At 43.2% G+C, this 20,686-nt stretch overlaps 1 protein-coding gene across 4 annotated transcripts in view; it reads left to right on the top strand.

The window, feature by feature from the left end:
- Nucleotides 1-20,686, top strand: part of FIP1L1 (factor interacting with PAPOLA and CPSF1) — a 62,593-nt gene that overhangs the window by 9,523 nt on the left and 32,384 nt on the right. For 2 of the 4 annotated variants that reach the window (XM_077279766.1, XM_077279765.1), the window contains exons 6-12: nucleotides 1,258-1,365; nucleotides 1,571-1,701; nucleotides 2,881-2,990; nucleotides 3,731-3,827; nucleotides 7,171-7,330; nucleotides 10,736-10,783; nucleotides 20,220-20,246. In XM_077279766.1, coding sequence (XP_077135881.1) covers nucleotides 1,258-1,365; nucleotides 1,571-1,701; nucleotides 2,881-2,990; nucleotides 3,731-3,827; nucleotides 7,171-7,330; nucleotides 10,736-10,783; nucleotides 20,220-20,246 — 681 coding nt within the window. The remainder of the gene's footprint in view (nucleotides 1-1,257; nucleotides 1,366-1,570; nucleotides 1,702-2,880; nucleotides 2,991-3,730; nucleotides 3,828-7,170; nucleotides 7,331-10,735; nucleotides 10,784-20,219; nucleotides 20,247-20,686) is intronic. The other 2 variants (XM_077279768.1, XM_077279767.1) reach the window with 1 other exon arrangement.

Below are 20,686 nucleotides of genomic sequence, written 5' to 3'. Positions count from 1 at the left end.
TCTGTTCTGTGGAGGAAGCAGCAATATTTCACATATTATGGTTTTGCTCGCAATTATATACCTTTTGGATCGTGGTTCTTAACCTTATAGAACTATGAATGTATACTGCCTAAAGACTCCCTGATTTGTATCCTGGGATACGTTGATGAGCTGTGTGTGGAAGAGGTGGGGGAAACCTCTCCATCATTCAGTGAATGCATCAAACATGTGAAATCTCTTATCATTGTTGAAAAAGTGGTTTATTCCAAAAGTGCATATTTTGACAAACTTTGCTCTCCTTGTTGTTTAATGTTGAGCTAAAGAGCCTTATAAGATACTCTGTATGGCTACTTTCACACATCAAGTTTTCGCTGACAGGCTAAATCCGGCTAAATTAAAAAAAAAAATAATAATAATTTTCCCATAGACTTATTAGTGCCGGATGACATTGCGTTTCGTCCGGTTTTCGCGGGATCCGGCAAATCTGCCGTTTCTGGAAAAAACGTCCATACGGTAGCAACGTTTTTTGTCTCCGGCGAAAAAGCCGGAAGCGCTGGATCCGGCTCTTCCGGCTGTTTGCTAGAATGGAAGCCTATGGGAGTCGGAAGGTGCCGGGTCCGGAAAATGACGGATTCTGGCGCCGGATTCCGTTTTTTTTAAACTAAGCGTGCTCCAAATTTTTTTTTTTATCCAATAATCTAAATATGCTAGCCAGATCCGTAAAAAAAAACCGGATCCGTCCCATCAGTTTTTCACAAACTGCGCCGGATCCGGTTTTTCCAACATTCGCCGGATTGTGCCTGATGCAAAAAACCTGATGTGTGAAAGTAGCCTATGCCTGGGCTGCACATTTGTTAGCTGGTCCTGACAAAAATGTGAAAAAAACATGTTGTAGATGTTTTGGACTTTATATTCCTATGTGCACTGTAATTTGTGTCCTGGTCGAGTACACCCGGTGCTTGAAAGAGTGGGTGGGTTGTTGGGGGTGGGAGGGAAGAGATGGGATTCAATGTTCTGATTTGGATATCCTGTTTCATTTTCCTGTAAAATGTTTTAAAATCAATAAAAATGTACTTGAATAAAAAAAATCTCTCCCAAAATTATGTAGATTGAATGGGTGCACACAGATTTTAGCTTGAGGATTGCATTTCATATATTTTGAAACTGATAAAATAAAAAAAATGCTTTAAGACGCCTTAGCTGATCATTGTGAGATGAGCTATACATGTTATATGTAAACTGCAGACGTCTTACTAATTGACATTCTTACTATTGCAGGAGGAAAAGTTAAAGGGGTGGATTTGGAAGCCCCTGGCAATATTAATGGAGTTCCTTTGGTGGAGGTGGACTTGGATTCATTTGAGGACAAACCTTGGAGAAAGCCAGGTAATTTTCTGGGCCATGTTACTGTCGAGCTACAATGAGAGTAAAAGTGTGCTTGATAACAAGGGGTTTCTTAGACCCCAAATGATATTGCCATTGTCTGCAGCCAATGTTTAGTTCAAATTCTAGTACTAAGATTTTTGCCACCTATGACAATGATTGTGCCTATGAACACTTTTTTTTTTTTCTTCTTCTTTTAAACATGTAGGTGCCGATCTCTCTGACTATTTCAATTATGGATTCAATGAAGATACCTGGAAATTATACTGTGAAAAACAGAAGAGACTTCGGATGAACTTGGAAGGACTTCCTGGCTCATCGATAACAAATAAAATTACGGTATTTTCCAGCAGCAAACATTTTATGGCATTTATCCCTATGACTGGTACCCCAACCATTTAGTATCAGGGGACCATATCCTCTGTTGCTTTCTGCTTCCCTTAAATTGGACCAAATATGAGAGTGTCTGTCTACATTTCTGCTTTAGGCCTCTTTCACACTTCCGTTGTTTTGCATCTGTCGCAATCCGTCATTATGGCAAAAAACGGATCCTGCAAATGTGCCCGCAGGATCCGTTTTTCTTGCCATTGACTTTAATTTGCGACGGATGGCCACACGTCGCATCCGTCGTGCGACGGATGCGTCGTGTTTTTGCGGTCCGTCGTGAATAAAAAAAATGGAACGTTTTTTTTTGTCCATCGGATCCGCCATTTCCGACCGCACATGCGCGGCCGGAACTCCGCCCCCTCCTCCCCGCTCTTCACAATGGGCAGCGGATGCGTCGTAAAACTGCATCCGCTGCCCACGTTGAGCTGATTTTAGCACAACGTCCGTCGGGCCGACGGTTTGCGACGGCCCCGTACCGACGGAAATGTGAAAGAGGCCTTACTTACGGATGTATGTAGCAAATGTCCTCTTTACTGCTGGCCTACTATGCTATTTACATAGTGTCGCATTCGACCAGCAAGTGCATAGGGGACGACATGTTAGCTCACGATTAGGATTAAAGCCTGAGTGACAGAATCTTGGGAAGTGCTTCCATGCATCAAAAGCACTTAAGCCTCATTTGCATATTAATTTAAATTTAGGTTTCTCAGTAGTGGAGGAAAGGACTGTCTGTGTAAAGGAATTGTTGGACTTGTCTTTGCAAGAGCTGCAGGTGCATATAAATATTTTGGGGCTGAAATCCTGCTGACAGATTCCCTTGAAGCCAATTATATACATTGCTCAGCTTAAATGAAGGCTTTCTATTTGCTGTGTTCATACTTTGAGAATGCAGTTCTTATGGACACTGTATTAGTTGTAGGTCCGTACTGTTTGTCCATTTTACTGCCTTGTACAGTTTTGCCTAATGTGAATAGAGTAGGTCTTCAGTTGTAGGAAATGAGTACTCTGTTCCCAAGCAATGTAACCCCCTTTCCTGTGTTGCACTGTCCTGGGCGAAACTTCTGCCCAGCTAAGGAATCTTTGTGTATATTGCTCAGAAACATTTGTTTTACTTATTGTTTTATTAAAAAGGTACAGCAGGGCAGAACTGGCAATCCCGAAAAAGACTCTGTCCTACAGACAAGCAAACCAGAGTTCACGTCACCAACATCTTTGTTTAAGTCTGGTCCTCCACCTCCAAGGTAAGATATTTATAAAGGCGCGAAGACGACCCCCCACCTAAAACTTAGAGAGAGATATGTTTTGTTTTTGTTTTTTTCTTTTGTTACTAAAATTTGAATTTATTTATTTTTTAAATCCTTTACCTTTCCACTTAACTCATCCAGTTTTCCCTTAATGATATTTCAGACTCTGCCTTACCTGCCCAAATCATTCCAGTTAAGACTTCTAGCCTTTAGGTAGACTTAAAAAAAAAAAAAAAAAAATCCACCATTGAACTTTGAGTTCCAATAAAATCCCAAGTTTTAAATGGGCCCAAACCCCTTTAGCCTATCAATGCCTGCTATCACTGAGCCCTCACATATTAGACCATATGTTATTGGATTTCTCCATAAATTGAAAGCAATTGTGACCATCCACCTCTCATGTCCCCCTTTTTCCTCATGGATTGTAAGCTTGCGAGCAGGGCCCTTATTCCTCTTGGTATCTGTTGATCTATGTGTTTATTGTTATGCTGCAATGTCTATTGTCTGTACAAGTCCCCTCTAAAATGTAAAGTGCTGTAGATTGTTAGCGCCATAGAAATAAAATTATTATTACTATAAATTTGTAAATTCTTTTACTGGCATTGTGATGAATGGGGGAATTGATTTGACATTGTTTCTAATACTGGACCTTTTAGCCAGGGACATTCTTATATTTGGGATAGTATTATATACTGAATACTTTTTTTAAAACCCAATTGTTATCCAAACTTTTACAGTAGGAAGCTCTCAGGCACAATTGATGTCATCGGACAAACCACCACAATCACTCGTGTTGAAGGCCGTCGACGAGGTGCTAATGAAAGCAATATTCAGGTATAGTGTGTATGTGTTTGTGGTCTATAACATTTGCGTATAGCAATTCAAAGGCCATGAATTTGGACATCCTTTACAATCAATCCACATATATATTTGTGTAACTAAAAATGTTTTCAAGAAAATAAAATTGTCCCTTTTTCTATACATTTTTGAGGTTTTCACACTGAAGATTTTTATCTACTATCCATAGGATATGCAATAATTCTCATCCTAGAGGGACGCACATAATAAGTAGAATCGGGGTTGGGATGTATGGAAGCAAGTGACCCTGCTGGTTCATTTTATGTCTTAGACTGATACAGAGAACGTTGCGCAAAAAGGAAAAACTGATCTCTTATTGGCTGATTTTTGCATTCATTGCAATTTCCTACGGGGAACTTGGATAACGCAAAAACTTCCCACTGCCTGAGAAATTCCATTTTATAAATGTGGTACAGTTAATGCCTTTAGAGAGGGAAAAAAAGAACTGCTTGCATTTGTGAATTTTGATACCACAGAAGTGTTTCTTCTGGCAGATTTCCAGCTTTTGCTCATTAGTTTCTCGTGAACTGACCTTTTTCTTTGTAGAGTTACACCACATTTGCTGTTAGAAGTACAAGGGCTGTTGTGTGCCTTGTGTTGGCTTATAATGACAAAGCAAATTCCACTGGCACCGTGGCCAATAGTATTCAGACCAGAAGTTGACGCGTGAGCATTGTGTGTGTTCTTACATTAATGAATAGACCTACAAAATAAGGGTTGGCTTCACTATAATTCGTATAATATGTATTTGCCTTTCCTTAGTCAATAAAACGAGAAAATATGTTTGTCATTCATCACACAGAACTGGGTAAGTTGTTTAAGTATACAGTGAAGGAACGCCCGGATGTTGCTTATACATTAAAGGGAACCTGTCACCCCCAAAATCAAAGATGAGCTAAGCCCACCGGCATCAGGGGCTTATCTACAGCATTCTGGAATGCTGTAGATAAGCCCCGGATGTAACCTGAAAGATGAGAGAAAGAGGTTAGATTACACTCACCCAGGGGCGGTCCCTCTGCGGTCTGGTCCGATGAGCGTCGCGGTCCGGTTCGGGGCCTCCCATCTTCTTACGATGACGTCCTCTTCTTGTATTCACACTGCGGCTCCGGCGCAGGCGTACTTTGTCTGCCCTGTTGAGGACAGAGCAAAGTACTGCAGTGCGCAGGCGCCGGCCCAGCACCTGCGCACTGCAGTACTTTGCGCTGCCCTCAACAGGGCAGACAAAGTACGCCTGCACCGGAGCTGCAGCGTGAAGACAAGAAGAGGACATCATCCTATGAAGATAAAAGGCCCTGGATCGGACCGCCTCCCAGGTGAGTATAATCTAATCTCTTTTTCTCATCTTTCAGGATACATCCGGGGCTTATCTACAGCATTGCAGAATGCTGTAGATAAAGGTACCGTCACACTAGGCGATATCGCCAGCGATCCGTGACGTTGCAGCGACCTGGATAGCGATATCGCTGTATTTGACACGCAGCAGCGATCTGGATCCCGCTGTGAAATTGCTGGTCGCTGCTAGAAGGTCTGCACTTTATTTGGTCGCTAGGTCGCCGTGTATCGCCGTGTTTGACAGCAAAAGCAAGGATACCAGCGATATTTTACACTGGTAACCAGGGTAAACATCGGGTTACTAAGCGCAGGGCCGCGCTTAGTAACCCGATGTTTACCCTGGTTACCAGCGTAAAAGTTAAAAAAACAAACAGCACATACTCACCAGCGCGTCCCCCAGCCTCTGCTTCCTGACACTGACTGAGCGCCGGCCCTAAACTGAAAGTGAAAGCACAGCGGTGACGTCACCGCTGTGCTGTTAGGGCCGGAGCTCAGTCAGTGTCAGGAAGCAGAGGCTGGGGGACGCGCTGGTGAGTATGTAGTGTTTGTTTTTTTAACTTTTACGCTGGTAACCAGGGTAAACATCGGGTTACTAAGCGCGGCCCTGCGCTTAGCAACCCGATGCTTACCCTGGTTACCCGGGGACCTCGGCATCGTTGGTCGCTGGAGAGCGGTCTGTGTGACAGCTCTCCAGCGACCAAACAGCGACGCTGCAGCGATCGGCATCGCTGTCGCTATCGCTGCAGCGTCGCTTAATGTGACGGTACCTTAAGCCCCTGACGCCGGTGGGCTTAGCTCATCTTCGATTTTAGGGGTGACAGGTTACCTTTAAAGGGTTTGTCTGGTCCTCTGATAATAATCTGCAGACTTCTGAATCCTTACTGTGTGCAGATTGCATGCCGTTGGGATCCTCTAGTGTTGAGCGTGGGCTGTCACTTGATTGCAAGTATGCAATTCGCATACTTCAACCACATATCAAACAGTCTCGCTCAACACAAGTGAATTGAGCAAGGCCAAGAACATCTAGTCTGATAGAAGATGGAAGTGTACAACTTGCATACTTGCGCTCTTGTGACCGCCCACTCTCATCGGCAACATTGGGGAAGCCTGACTGCATGCAGTGTGCACACTGTAAGGGTATGTGTCCACGTTCAGGAAACGCTGCGTTTTTGATGCAGCGCTGAGCCGCAGCGTCAAAAATGCAGCGTCCAGATGTTACAGCATAGTGGAGGGGATTTATTGAAATACCGTCTCCACTGTGCATTAATAAACGCATGCGTTTTTCCCGCAAAAACGCACATGCGTTGCGTTTTTTAAGAACGCAGCATGTTGCTACAATGAGCAAAACACGCAGGAACACCGCAGGTGACCTGCCAGTGACCTCAGGTGCATTTTTGGTCAGGATTTTACCTGCATAAAATCCTGACCAAAGCCTGAAGCAAACCTGAACGTGGACACATACCCTAAGGGTATGTGTCCACGTTCAGGATTGCATCAGGATTTGGTCAGGATTTTTCATCAGTATTTGTAAGCCAAAACCAGGACTGGAACAATTAGAGGAAAAGTATAACAGAAACATATGCACAACTTCTGCATTTATCACCCACTCCTGGTTTTGGCTTACAAATACTGATGAAAAATCCTGAACAAATCCTGACGCAATCCTGAACGTGGACACATACCCTAAGGAATCAGAAGTCTGCAGACTTTTATCAGATTACCTGACGAGCCCTTTGACTTGAGTTTTTTTCTGTGCATACATTATGAGCAGATCCTGATGCCATGAATTTAGCGTCCACATGTATTGTGGAGAGAACCCATCATATTACAAGTTTGGGTGTATACATTCCTTTTGGGCACCGAGTGATAAACTATTTCTAGGCAAGTCAAGTGGATTTTAAATGACCACACCCAATGGCATTAAATTATCATTGTCATTTATCAGCATTTTGTTTAAAGCTTTTTATATATTGACTTTACGTTTTAGGTAGTCACTGAACAGTCTCCTTCAGAGGTGGATAATAATTTTATCAAGCCGCCACCGCCATTTTTTCCTCCTGGTGCACCCCCAACACATCTCCCGCCACCTCCGTTATTTCCACCACCTCCAAATGTCAGCACCGCCCCTCCTCTTATACCACCACCAGGTAAGCCTGGAAGGCACTATTTATGTTTGTGTTCAGCTTGCTCCTTTTTATGCTGAATATTTGGAAAATGACTATAATGCAGGTCCCTAAAAAGTTGAATATTGGCCATAGTCCTGTTTCTTACATGTTGTGTTTTATGGTCTCTACTTGGACCATGATGTACTGTACAGACTGGCCGTGGGTCTCCTGGCCTAAACTTGACAGGCTTGCATTATGAGTCTTTCTAGTTCAGGTTAGGAGACAATTGGTCAGGTCATGCATCGCAAAACATGAATGTTTGAATCCGCTTTAAAGAACTTGAAGATTTTTGTGAAATCTTAAATCCCTACTGAAGTTTCTTCCTTTGTAATATTCTTTTCTTTAAACTTGTCCTTCCTCTCATACTGGGTTCCTGTCGCTTTTGTGGCTGAAACTACATTCCTCTCTCTCATTATGGCTGCAATTTAGAATAGTCATTGATAGTTTTCTCCTTCTCAAGGCTTTTTCATGTGGCAGAATTATTTCTGAGACTGAAATCTTTCCGAAATATATTAGCAGGTTTTATAAAAAACACAGGTTGCATAAATTACCTCCTTTTTTTAAATTTTTGGACTGCTTCAAGACTATAAAGGTCCTCACGGTCCACACTTTACTCTGCACTGACACTACCAAACGTCAATGCAGTGTAATCGTCTTGCACAAGATTGTGCAGCTGTAGGGGAATCTAGATGTCGTGCACAGCCAGACTTCTCATGAGGAAATTAAACATGGCTTAGTACCAGGTATACCTTTTTAATTGCTGTAAATTCAGCGCTGATGATGTGTATACCAATTAGAATGCCCTGACAGTGCTTCCTTCTCCATACCCAGTGGTCATGTGACCGCTGAGTATAGGGAGAGAGCAGAAGCTGCTGGGTCCTAGGAAACTTGGTCACCTTTGCTAGGCAGTTTAGAAGCAGAAATTTTCCAGCCCCAGTTACAGGGGAAATCAGCAATAAAAAGAAAGAATGCATTAATATGTTAAAATGTAGCCCCCACCCATCACCACCAAAGGTCTTTTACGACTTTATGGTTGTATGGCACAGTGTGTTAAATAATTTTTTTCAAAACTAACACAATTAGTGACCACCAGTCTGAATCACTGTTTCTAGCTCTGACCTAGTCAGAAAAAAATGTCTAATATATAAAAAAGAGGAGAGCAATTTAAAATGTGTTTAGCTGGTGGACCTTTGTGGTCTTTAAAAAAAAAAAAAAAAGGGGGGGGGGGGGTTGGGGAAGTGAATAGAAAACATGAAAATTTAAACCTTCTATAGTAAAATAGAGGCAAAAATAATTTGAATATCCGAAAGAGAACGTTTTTAGAGCCGTACAAAGCACTAGTACGTTAAAACCCAAATATGTGCCTAGTCAGAAATGGGGGAAATAAAATGGCCTGGTCCTGAACTAGTTAATGGAGTTTTCTCTGATGTGAAGCCCGTTTTGGAAATAAATTCAATCTAGAGCATTTCTCTAGGAAGGGGATAGATAAGCCCAGAATTATAGTTGGTGGAAATCGAATCGAACGACCGAGTCCAGTGGCCAGGTTGCTAATGTGTGATGTCGGATCAGAGCCCTGAGATCCGCCTTTTTCTTCCTGGCATCCGTGACTTTTTTTCTTTTTACATACTCGTCACACTGCATTGATGCCATCGTGATAGGCCAGCTAATCAGAAGAGCTGCACCTTGGGGGTAGCTATCGGGTTTCGTCTGACAGCCACAGATTAGTGAAGTGTCCGCTGGACCAGGTCCTGACAATTCTCAACAATTCTTGTTCTGACTTATCTAGCCTCTTTCTGTATAAATGCGTCTGGCCAGACATGTGAATAGCTGTGCATGTAAAGCATGGCTGACCCGAGGCTGCCAGAGAGGGATCTTCCTATAGAGCAGCGCTCTGCTGCGGCTCATGGAAGGGTCGGGATCCTTTGTGAAAGATCAGAGCACTTGCATTGTCATCCGATCTTCATATACACCTTTCTCACCTGTTACTGATGTCCACGCTTTCACTTTTTCAAGCCTATAAAATAACCCCAGTCTATTTCTGCTGTCATATTTTGTGTCTTCGCTCCCTAGTTCTTGCTGAGTGGATGTTAGGAAGGGTATGTTGGTACACCACATGTTGGGTGCAGAAATCGCCAACTGAATTTTCATTTATTTGTGGATTTCTGCAACTGCGTTAAGATAAATGAGTCCTTCACAGACATTTCTGCGAATAATCTTATGCGTTTGCACAAATACCATAAGTAGATGATCTAAAGTTATAGAATCAGACTTTAGTGTGTCGGTCAGCATGGCGTGGACTAGGAGCTGTATGCATAAAATGTTGATTCTTTTGGCTGCAGACTATTGCAGTGTTTTTCATTTTAGAGACATTGGAGCAAGAAAATAAAGTTGTTTGCCAAGGTGGACAAAGACTTTAGGCTGAATAATCGCTCAGTTTCTGATGCTGATGGAAGGGCACTTTTTATGTCTTCTTTTAGGCAAAAGCCACTTCTGGCTGCACCAGATCCTGTAAGTGCGATTCCAGGATTAATAGCGAAGCTTTCCAGCAATCTACAAAGCTTGTGCTCATATAATGTCTGCTCCATAAGCATGTTTCTAATATTTTTTTTTCTTAACCATGTAAATCAATACTTGCTGTACATCTGCAGCAAACCATGCAGGCCTGTGGCTTTGGCTCCCAATAGGCCCCTCTGTTATTTGTGCTGTATCCAGCATTTTATCTTCAAAGCTGTTACAAAAATAGCATTTTGCCATACCTCCCTGGTTCAAATGGGAAGGGAAAAAGGACCCAGTTGTTACCTCACATTCACTAGGAGAGTTGGCCAAAATATTAAGAATTGCAAATATGAAACATCCTGTGGAAGCTCTTCGGAGAGCAGAAGCCACTTTGAAGTTGGCTCGGTAGACTGTATTCTCTTCATTGTGAGGTTCGTAGCAAGAATAGCGTGGCTTGATTTACTCGGCATAGGTGACCTGACTTCTCTTTAACACCTTCACTGCTGTACAGAGCTGTAGATGAAGGGGGTGACTAGTCCGCAGATGTTGGATCACACGAATACCACGTAGAATACAAGTCTAGGTTAGTAATGTGTGGATGTGTTCAGCATTGCCTAGCTGAAGGTCCTCAGGCTGCATTGTCTTCTCTAATTGTTTTAAAATGGTTCCAGATGTGGCATCTGTTCAGGAACGTAATTTCTTCTTAATAACTAGGTCGTCATTTTCTTCTCATCAAACCATGTCCTCTGCGTCGCAGCATACCAGTCCCGCATAGGCACATCCAGTATGCATCGATTAGCCTTCTAATACTCATAGCTCTGTTATCTTGTCGACAATTATTGCAAATGACCGCTTCTGTATAAATCATACCATTATTTCCCCTTCTTCTAGGATCTGGATTGCAGTTATCTTTCTCCATGCAAAAACCATCTAGATATGGTATAGTGGCTTTCCTACTACTCATGATTTCTAGATTGTTTTCCTTTGAGACAGGCACAGCTATGGATGCTGATCTATTTGTAGAGTACTGGTGTTTGTGCTGTTTTGTGAGTATGTGTGTCATGGATGTTTCTGCCAATCAAGATTCCAAGTATCATTAGTTTACCTTAACCTGAGTTTTTACTTTTACCTCCACCCCATAAAAAAAACAAACACCTTTCCTCATCTGTAGTGTAGTATCCGTCACTGGCATGCCATGCTCTCAATATACGGTATATATATTATAGGAGTGAAGGAAATGATACCGTAAATGGTTTTCTAATTTTATTAAAAATATAAATCTGAAGACTGTAATGTGCATTTGTCTTAGCCCCCCTGTGGTCTGATATCCCCAAGTAAAATCCAGAGTGATCAACTGCCTCCTGAAGTCGCACAATTAGTAAATGGATTCATCCTGCATGTAATTTTATTCTGTGTATAACTACAGCTGTTCTATGAAGGTCTCAGAGGTTTGTTAGAAAACCTTACAGATCTAACAGGGAACGCTGTTCAATCCATCATCCAAAAATGGAAGTAATATGGCACAACTACAAACCTACCAAGACATGGACATCCAACTAAACTGACATCCCAAGCAAGGATAACACTAATTAGACAAACAGCCAAGAGGCCCCTGGTCACTGTAGATGAGCTGCAGAGATCCACAGCTCAGATGGGAGAATCTGTCCACAGAACAACTATTAGTTGCATACTCCACTAATTTGGCATTGTTGTTAGAGTGACAAGAAGAAAAACATTTTTTAAAGCAAGCCATCAAAAGTCCTGTTTGCAGTTTGCAAATAGCCATATGAGGGACACAACTAACATGTGGAGGAAGGTTCTCTGGTCAGATGAGACTAAATTAGAACTTTTGGAACTAAATGCAAAACAGTGTGTGACAGAAAACTAATGCTGCACATATCCCTGATAACACCACTCTCACTGTCAAACATGGTGGTCACAGCATCATGCTGTGGTGATTCTTTTCTTCAGCAACTACCGGTAGGCTGGTTAGGGTTTGATGGGAACATGGATGAAGCTAAATACAGAGCAATCCTTGAGGAAAACTTGTTAGACGCGGCATAAGGCTTGAGACTTGTGGCGTAGGCTCACCTTCCAGCAAGACAATGACCCTAAATATACTGCCAGAGCTACAATGGAGGGTTTAGATCAAAGCGTATGCATGTGTTTGGCTCAAAGTTAGACCTGAATACCATTGACAATTTGTGACAATAGTTGAAATATGCTGCTCACAGACGCCTCCATCCAGTCTCCCTGAGCTAGAGATAGTTTTCAAAGAAGAATGGGAAAACCTTTTGTCTCTAGATGTGCAAAGCTGGTAGAGACATACCCCAAAAGAGTTGCAGCCGTAATTTTAGTGAAAGGTGGTCATACAAAATATGGACTCGGGCTGAATATAAATAAACTTCACAATTTTCAGATTTATATTATTTAAATATTTAGAAAAACTTGTATCATTTCCTTTACACTTAAATACTTGCTACTTTGTTTTGGTATATCACATACGTTCCCAATACAAAACATTCAAGTTTGTAGGTGTAGCATGAAAATATGTGAAAAGGTTCATGGGGTATAAATACGTTTTCTAGAGGTTGTATATTTTTATTGTAAGGCCTCTATACTTGTGTTTTTCTGACCCTTACGCACTCTGTCGATTTGCATTCACTAAGTGACAGTGATGGCGAGGCCATCTAACATGTATAGGGGTCTCCTCGCTCTACTGACCGCAATCTTAATGTCCTTTTGGGTTTTATTCTTATGCAGGCAGGATTGCAGTTTGTCCTCATTAGCATCACCCACCAAACCAGCCACGTAGAATGGAGGCGACGCCTTTTCAAGATGACATTAAAGGGGTTGTCTGGTCTAGAACGAAAAGTCTGCAGACCTGTGAATCTTCCCAGTGCCCTGCAATGTGCGCTGCGAGGATTCGCCGGTGTCTGCGCCAGGAATGGTGGTCAAGAATGGAATATGCATATTTCTGGCCAGGGCCCGTCTGTGTGGAGCAGCCTCATTCAATACAAGAGGAGCAGACACTGGGGAACCCGCGCAGTGCCTACCCTAGGAATATTTACAAGTCGTCAGTGACACAGAATGAATGCAGACTTTTCATTATAAACCGGATAACTCCTTTATGGTACGTTATTCCATAAAAACTCCTGGACCATTGTAATCACTCCAGTGTAACCCCTATATACAGACTAAAGGTAACTAATTCTGCCAATATTAGTGGGATCGTCTGATGAATTAATCTGTATGGAGGCCTCCCGATTCTCTCCCCGACAGCTGATGCCAGGGGAGAGCAAGAAGGATCCGGCCTATTGGATTTCCAAAGCCCAATCCTTTTGTTCTCCGCAAGTTAAATTGTTGCCTGGTGTCTGGGTGAGACTGATGGGGAACACTCGGCTGAGCATTGCTTTTTGTGGGTACTTTGAGGGAGATAGCTGTCTGCTGAACACTTGTTCATTTGCCTGCTTTTACTTTAAAAATGTCTGCTGTTTATCAGCTGTATAGTGTCTGCAAGGCCTTCCATCTAGCAGAGCAATCTGGAAAAATGTTGCAAATCGGTCAGCTTCTATGTTTTTATAGCTCTTTTCCCCCCACTCTTCTGTGTTAGGGTTCTTGAAAGTCTGTCCAAGCGGACCACAATGCATAGACTGTCCACGGGTCTTCCGACCTGAACTCTACAGCCTTATGGGCATATATGAAGTTATCACATTTGGCTTAGGAGACCTATGCTCAGTTTATGCATTGCAGTCCATGCTCAGAATGGGTTTCATGGATGTCTGCACGAGTCCTCAGAGGTAGCAGCCAGGAGGGCATTGTTAACAGATTTCCATAAGACAGAGAGAGGAGAAAGTATCTACAGTCTCAGGGAACTCTGAGAAAACAGACTACAAATAAGGAACCAACACATGAAAAGAAAAAGTGCAGGATAGCAGCTGTGCTGACATGTGAGCAATAAAGACCGCAGCACCCCTTATACACACAGACCTTTCATCCAGCCTGTATTACTGGGAGACGCACTCGCGCAACACTGGGATCAGGCTGCAACTTGCATATTAGGGGTCTGAAAATGAATGAAGAGTGTAGACTGAAACTTTTAAACGGTTGTATCAACTAAAGGTAATAATAATAATCTTTATATAGTGCCAACATATTCCGCAGCGCTTCACAGTTTTAACAGTTTCAAACCCAAGTCATAAGTAACGACGTTAACAATACAATAGTTAAAGCAAAATAAGACGCCCCTGCTCGTGAGAGCTTACAATCTACATTGAGGTGGGGGAGATTCAAACTACAGGAGCTTATTTACATTGATGGTCCAGTCATCTTGAGGGAGTGGGGGATAGATGGAGATAGTGAATGGGCTACACAGGCGCTCTTACACATAAAATGACTGATTAGGGAACGTGATAGGCCGCTCTGAACAAATGTTTTGAGGGCACGCCTAAAACTATGCAAATTGTGGATGGTCCTAATTTCGTGGGGTAGAGCATTCCAGAGCATTGGTGCAGCACGGGAGGAGTCGGGAGTGGGAGTTACGGATTAGTGCAGAGGTTAGTCGAAAGTCATTTGCAGAGCGCAGCGGTCGGTTAGGCCGATAGACAGAATTAAGGGAGGAGATGTAAGGGGGTGCTGCATTGTGAATAGCTTTGTGGGTGAGAACAAGTACTTTGAATTGGATCCTATAATGAATGGGCAGTCAGTGTAACGACTGGCGAAGAGCTGCTGCATCTGAATATAGATTAGCCAGGTTGATGACCCAGGCTACTGTATTAAGGATGAACTGGAGAGGGGAAAGTTGAGTGATAGGGAGGCCAATTATTAGATCATTACAGTAGTCCAGGCAGCAGTGGATCAGGGCAACAGTGAGGGTTTTTGTTGTTTCCATGGTGAGAAAAGGGCAGATTCTAGAGATGTTCTATAGATGTAAGCTGCAAGAGCGGCCAATAGATTGTATATGGGAAGTAAAGGAGAGATTGGTGTCAAACATAACACCCAGACAGCGCGCCTGCTGCCGATGTCTTATGGGGCCATCCACGGAGAGGGAGATGTCAGATTTAGGGAGGTTAGTAGAGGGTGGGAGCAGAAGTTCAGTTTTGTAGAGGTTGACTTTCAGATAGAGGGCGGACATGATGTCGGAGACTGCGGACAGACAGTAAGTGGCGTTCTGTAGTACAACGGGAGTAAAGTCAGGGGATGACGTATATAGTTGTCATCAGCATAAAGATGGTACTGAAAACTAAATCTGCTGATGGTCTGTCCAATTGGGGCTGTGTAGAGAGAAGTGGGCGAAGGACTGAGCCCTGAGGTACCCCGACAGTGAGAGGAAGAGGGGACAAAGTGGAGCCAACGAATGAAACACTGAAGGAGCAGTCAGAAAGATAGGAAGAGAACCAGGAGAGGGCAGTATCCTTAATGCCTTGTGACTGGAGCCTAGAGAGTAGGAGATGGTGGTCAGCAGTGTCAAAAGCTGCAGAGAGGTGGAGAAGAATGAGGAGAGAGTGGTCACCGTTACGTTTTGCTGTCAGGTGGTCATTGGTCACTTTTATGAGTGCAGTTTCTGTCGAATGTAGGGGGCCGAAACCGGACTGTGAAGGGTCTAGGAGGGAATGAGTGGAGAGGTAACGGGTAAGGCGGGAGTAGACCAGGCGCTCCAAGAGTTTAGAGATGAAGGGGAGATTGGAGACTGGTCTGTAGTTATTTGTGCAGGATGGATCGAGAGAGGGTTTCTTTAATAATGGAGTAATGATAGTGTTTGAAGGAGGATGGCAAGAGCCAGAGGAGAGGGAGAGATTAAAGATTGTAGTTAGGTGAGTTGTGACGACTGGAGAGAGCAACTGGAGGAGATGTGAGGGAATGGGGTCAGTAGTGCATGCAGTAGGAAGAGAAGAAGAGAGGAGCTTATAGACTTCTTCTTCTGTGATGGGATCGAATGTGGAGAGTGAGCCAGGGGAGATGCAGGGAGGGATGGGAGTAACAACTTGGTGGCTGGGAGCAGATTTCCTGACGGATATTGTCTATTTTCTCTGTAAAGTGGGAGGCCAGGTCATCTGCACAAATGTCTGTGATAGGGTCTTGTGCTTTTGGCCTGAGGAGGGAGTGGAAGGTGTCAAAAAGTTTCTTGGGGTTGTTGGATAGTGAGGAGATCAGGGAGGTGAAGTAGGTCTGTTTGGTGAGGTGAAGGGCAGAGTTATAGGTTCTTAGCATAAATTTTAAGTGGATGGAGTCTTCTGGTCTGCGAGTTTTCCTTCATAAGTGTTCAGCACTCCTAGAGCATCGCTGGAGAAATCGGGTTTGCGATGTGAGCCAGGGCTGTTTCACTCTGTGTTTGGGGGTTCTGAGGGTGAGAGGAGTTACTTGGTCAAGGGTGCTTCTAAGAGTGTCATTGTAGTGATGTACAGCCAGATCAGGACAGGAAAAAGAAGAGATTGGGGACAATGATGAGTGTAGTGAGTCTGAAAGTGTGTGAGAATTAATAGCATGTAGATTTCTGAATGTGTGGTAGGTAGGAGAGTGCTGGGATGGGCGAGGGATTGTGAGCATGAAGGAGAGAATGTTGTGGTCAGAGAGAGGGAAGTAGTGCGTTATCTAGGTAGGAGATTGAGCAGAGCCAGGCGAAGACCAGGTCCAGGGTGTTACCGTCTTTGTGTGTTTCAGAGGTTGGTGAGCTGTGAGAGGCCGAGAGAAGTGGTTAGTGATAGAAGCTGGGATGCAGATGTGGAAGTGGGGCTGTTAATGGGGATGTTGAAGTCTCCCCCAGGATAAGGGTTGGGAGTTCTGAGGACATGAAGTGCGGCAGCCAGGCTGAGAAGTGGGTGAGCCTGGGGGCCGGTATATGAACGCTACTCTGAGGGAAAGGGGACAGAAGAGCCTGATGGTGTAGACCTCAAAAGAAGGGAATGAGTGTGTTGGGGAACTGGGGGGGATGACCTGGAAGGTGCATTGTGGGGACAGGAGTATGCCGACTCCACTACAAGGTCTGTTTGTGGGTCTCGGTAATGGGAGAAATGTAGGCCACCGTGGGAAATGGTAGCAGGGTAACCACTAACACGTAAAAATCCTTGGCTAAGTTATCCTTAGCCTTTACGTTTTAAGAACTAAAAGTGAGGGTTTTTTGAGTAAGGAATGCACTATTCAGTGCTGCATTTTTTATTTTTTTTTTCTTTGAGTGCCTTTGTCTTTTATATTACAAAAGTGGCAATAGTTGATAGAGAATCACTGATGGAGAGGTGAAGACATTGTTTATTCAGCGAACATTGAAAGATTTCTTGATCTGAGTCAGAAAACCTACAGTAGATCAATAAAGTTTCTGTAATGACGTCTTGCTTTGTAATGTTTCAGGAGAATCAATTAGGCTTAAAGGGGTTGTCTTCTTTCAGAAAATTATCACAGGCTTTTTTGGCTAACAGAGCATCATTGTACCGTTTTCAGGTCCATTTCTGAGTCTCCACCATTGCCCTGATCTGTTGTCCAGCAGCACTGATGTCACATTGACAGCGCTGCAGCCGATCTGTGAGCTCTACTGCTATGGCCCTGTAGACTCCATGAGCAGCTCAGAGCTGTTGGGCTCACTGGCTGCAGCATGGTGACAACACAGACAAAACCGCTTGATTCATTTTATGGTTTTTTGTTTTTTTTTTCAATATAGCTTCTGAAGCCTACGAAAAACATTTTCCGAAACATGGGACACTTTTAAGGCAGTTTTCCATTTTGCGGTTTGCTCTAATCTAATCCAATTTCTTTCACAGCCTTTTTTACAGCATTAATTTAATGCATGAACTTAAGGTGCATTCACACTGCACAATTATTTTGAATGTTGTGAGTGTTTCTAAGAACACTTTCCCAACCTTTGCAGACTGACGATCACCCAATTAATGATCTAAACACTTGTTTGTCAATTGAAATGATCTATTTGTTTGCTTTAAGTCGACTGGCAGTAGTATAAAGGGGTGGTCAAGTACTTTTATATTCACGGCCTTTCCTTAGGGTAGGTCAATAATACCAGGTTTGAATCGAGGCAGATGTGTGCAGTGCCCGGTAATGGCCACTGTATAGTTGGAGTTGTGCTCTTCCGCTCTGCAACTGATCACTTGCCCTGCAGGGGGCAGACAAGGAGTTTGCCCAGCAGCAGGAACCCTGTGAATCACCTGATCACCACGGTGGCCATATTTACTAGTGGTTATCTCTAATGACTTCACTATATACTTTGTAATATCCAGGACATTTTATCAAGAACTTACAAATCTGCAAGAGCTGAAAAGCTTCAGCTAAAACTGTGGTAAACTCATGTTGCTTGGAAACCAATTTTAATTTTAAATGATTTTACCTAATGAAAAAAGAATGATTACACATTGATTCTGTATAATTTTCAGTATGTGTCATGTGCATGGCCTGTAGACTCAAAGCAAAAGGAAAATGGAGTCCGAAATTCTATCAAGTGTGTAGTTGCTACCATTTATAAAGCTTATGTTGTATCTGCACCTTTGGTGTTCCTGATCGGATCAACACAAACTCATTATTGAGCATTGTAGTTTCCCAGAGCATCACAGGTTAGAGTGGTTAGAGGACCTGTCACCAGGTCATACGGTGGCCACTGTTCAAGTTCATATTATTATTACCGTGTTTCTCACAAAATAAGACGGGGTCTTGTGGTGTTTTTTGCTCCTAAAGACGTTTTAGGGCTTATTTTCAGGGGATGCCTTTTGTTTTCTTTTTTTTTACCATGAACAACAATATAATCATTTCATCACACACACAGTGCACGTTCACATGAAAATGCACACACTGCACGTACGGTACATACCGGTCACCAAAAACAAATGCTATTAGACTGCAGATATGGGGTTAATCTTCAGATTTAATAGTGTTACTAACCTGCCCGCACTTAGCTGAGTATACAGAGTTCTGGCTGTAACCCATGCCCCTGGCCCTGACTGACACTGGCTCTGCATTGGGCTGGCTGACAGTCCGGGCCAGGGGTGTGATAACAGAACCGATGTCGCCCCCATCACTGAAACCCAAACGCTGCCAAGGAGAAGAAAATCAATTTACTCCCCGCAGCATTCGGCTAAGTACGGGCGCCGGGCAGGTTAGTAACGCTGTTAACCTGCAGATTAAGCCCATGTACGCAGGTTAATTGCATTTATTCAAGTGACAGGTTCCCTTTAAAAGCCCTTTGGTAATATAATGGTCACATGACCATGGTGTCTCCAAAGATCCTTAAGCAATTGTAACCTCTGAATATAAGTGGTGGGGGCCCCTGAGTGCCAGCCTTGGGCTATTGATAAGTTTACTACGCTACCACCCCCTCCAAATGCTGGACATACAACTAGGACTTATTTTTGGAGCAGGGCTCATATTTCAAGCATACTCCAAAAATCCTGTAAAATCATGTTAAGGCTTATTTTCGAGGTAGGTCTTATTTTTGAGGAAACACAGTATTATTTTGATCTGCCTTATTGTTCCAGAGTTGCATGCTTTTTTATATATCGGTACTTTTTAATTTTTAGGGTAAGTTCACACAGGGCGTTTTAGCTGCTTTTTTTTTTTTTCTGCAGCAACACCTGATCTTTTTGGCAGGAAAGAAGCTGCGTCAAAAATGCAGGTTTAGGTGCGTTTTTTTTTTTTTGTCCATGCTAATGTCCTTGGATTTTCAGCAGCAAAACGGCAGCAAATAATGATACCTGCATTTTTGCTGCGTTTTTTTCAACACCCATTCAATTCAATGGGTGAAAAAACGCAGCAAAAAACTGAAAGAAGTTACATGCTCTATGTCCAAAAAACACAGCAAACTACAAAATGCTGATCACACAAAAAACCAATGTGTGTGCATGAGATTTCTGAAATATAGGCTTTGCTGATACTGTAAAAAGCAGCTGAAAATTATCATAAAAAAGCAGCAAAAAAACGCCCAGTGTGAACTTACCCTTATAGTATTTGCCATGGGGGCATGCATGGCTCACATATTCTCTGGGGCGTATCTTCAGGCTGCTTAGCATAATTACCCTGTGATCTAGGCCCCCCATAGTAGAGACAAGACAATCTCCAGGAAATAAGCCTTCCTGGAACCGTATGGCGGATGTAAAAAAAAAAAAACCTGAACATTCGGGGGAGCAGGAATAAAATAAAGCGCACAGACGCTACACTCCCCCACCTGGTGACAGGACCTCGTTTGATGCAGTTTTTTGAGCCAAAGGCTGAAGTGGCTCGGAGAAGGAGGGAAATGACTGGCAGACAGATACGTTTCCTCTTTTGTATCCACTCCTGTGTTTGGCTTGAAAAAACACATGAAATTCTAAAGGATGGAATTCTGAAAGATGATTACCTGATTGTATTGGAGCAGAATTAATGATTGTGTATGTTCTCTCCCTAGGAATACCCATCACCGTGCCACCACCAGGTAAGCATGTCCCTGTGGACGGATGTTCTGTGATCCCGGCCGGTTTCCTCCATTAGTTGCACAGTGAGCAGCTATGAGGCTGTGCTCACACAGTTGGGTTATAAGGTTCAGGTATAAGTTGTGTTAAACTGGCAAATGTGGGATTTAAGGTCACTGATTAACGAGGGGTCCTTGTGCCCAGGTCCATAACAATGTTTCAGGTAAGATGACGATTTTAACCACTTTACTTTGCAGGAACTTTTTACAGTACGATTGTGGTGTGCTCTTAGGGCTGGGATCATGGATAACTCTGATCCCGGCCATTAAACCCTTCAGATGCTGCTGGCTTCAGCATGTAAGTGGTTCGACAGGAGAGGCTTCCTGTGTCTCCCTCATCGTCTGTTCCACCATGCCATCACTAGGTGCTCGTAGGTCGCTATGGTCTTAGCCCTGAAAGGCCG

This window comes from Ranitomeya variabilis, chromosome 1, assembly GCF_051348905.1.
Source record: "Ranitomeya variabilis isolate aRanVar5 chromosome 1, aRanVar5.hap1, whole genome shotgun sequence".
NCBI classification, from domain to species: domain Eukaryota; kingdom Metazoa; phylum Chordata; class Amphibia; order Anura; family Dendrobatidae; genus Ranitomeya; species Ranitomeya variabilis.
The sequence above is the reverse complement of the archived record's forward strand: the minus strand, read 5'-3'. Positions and strand labels throughout refer to the sequence as shown.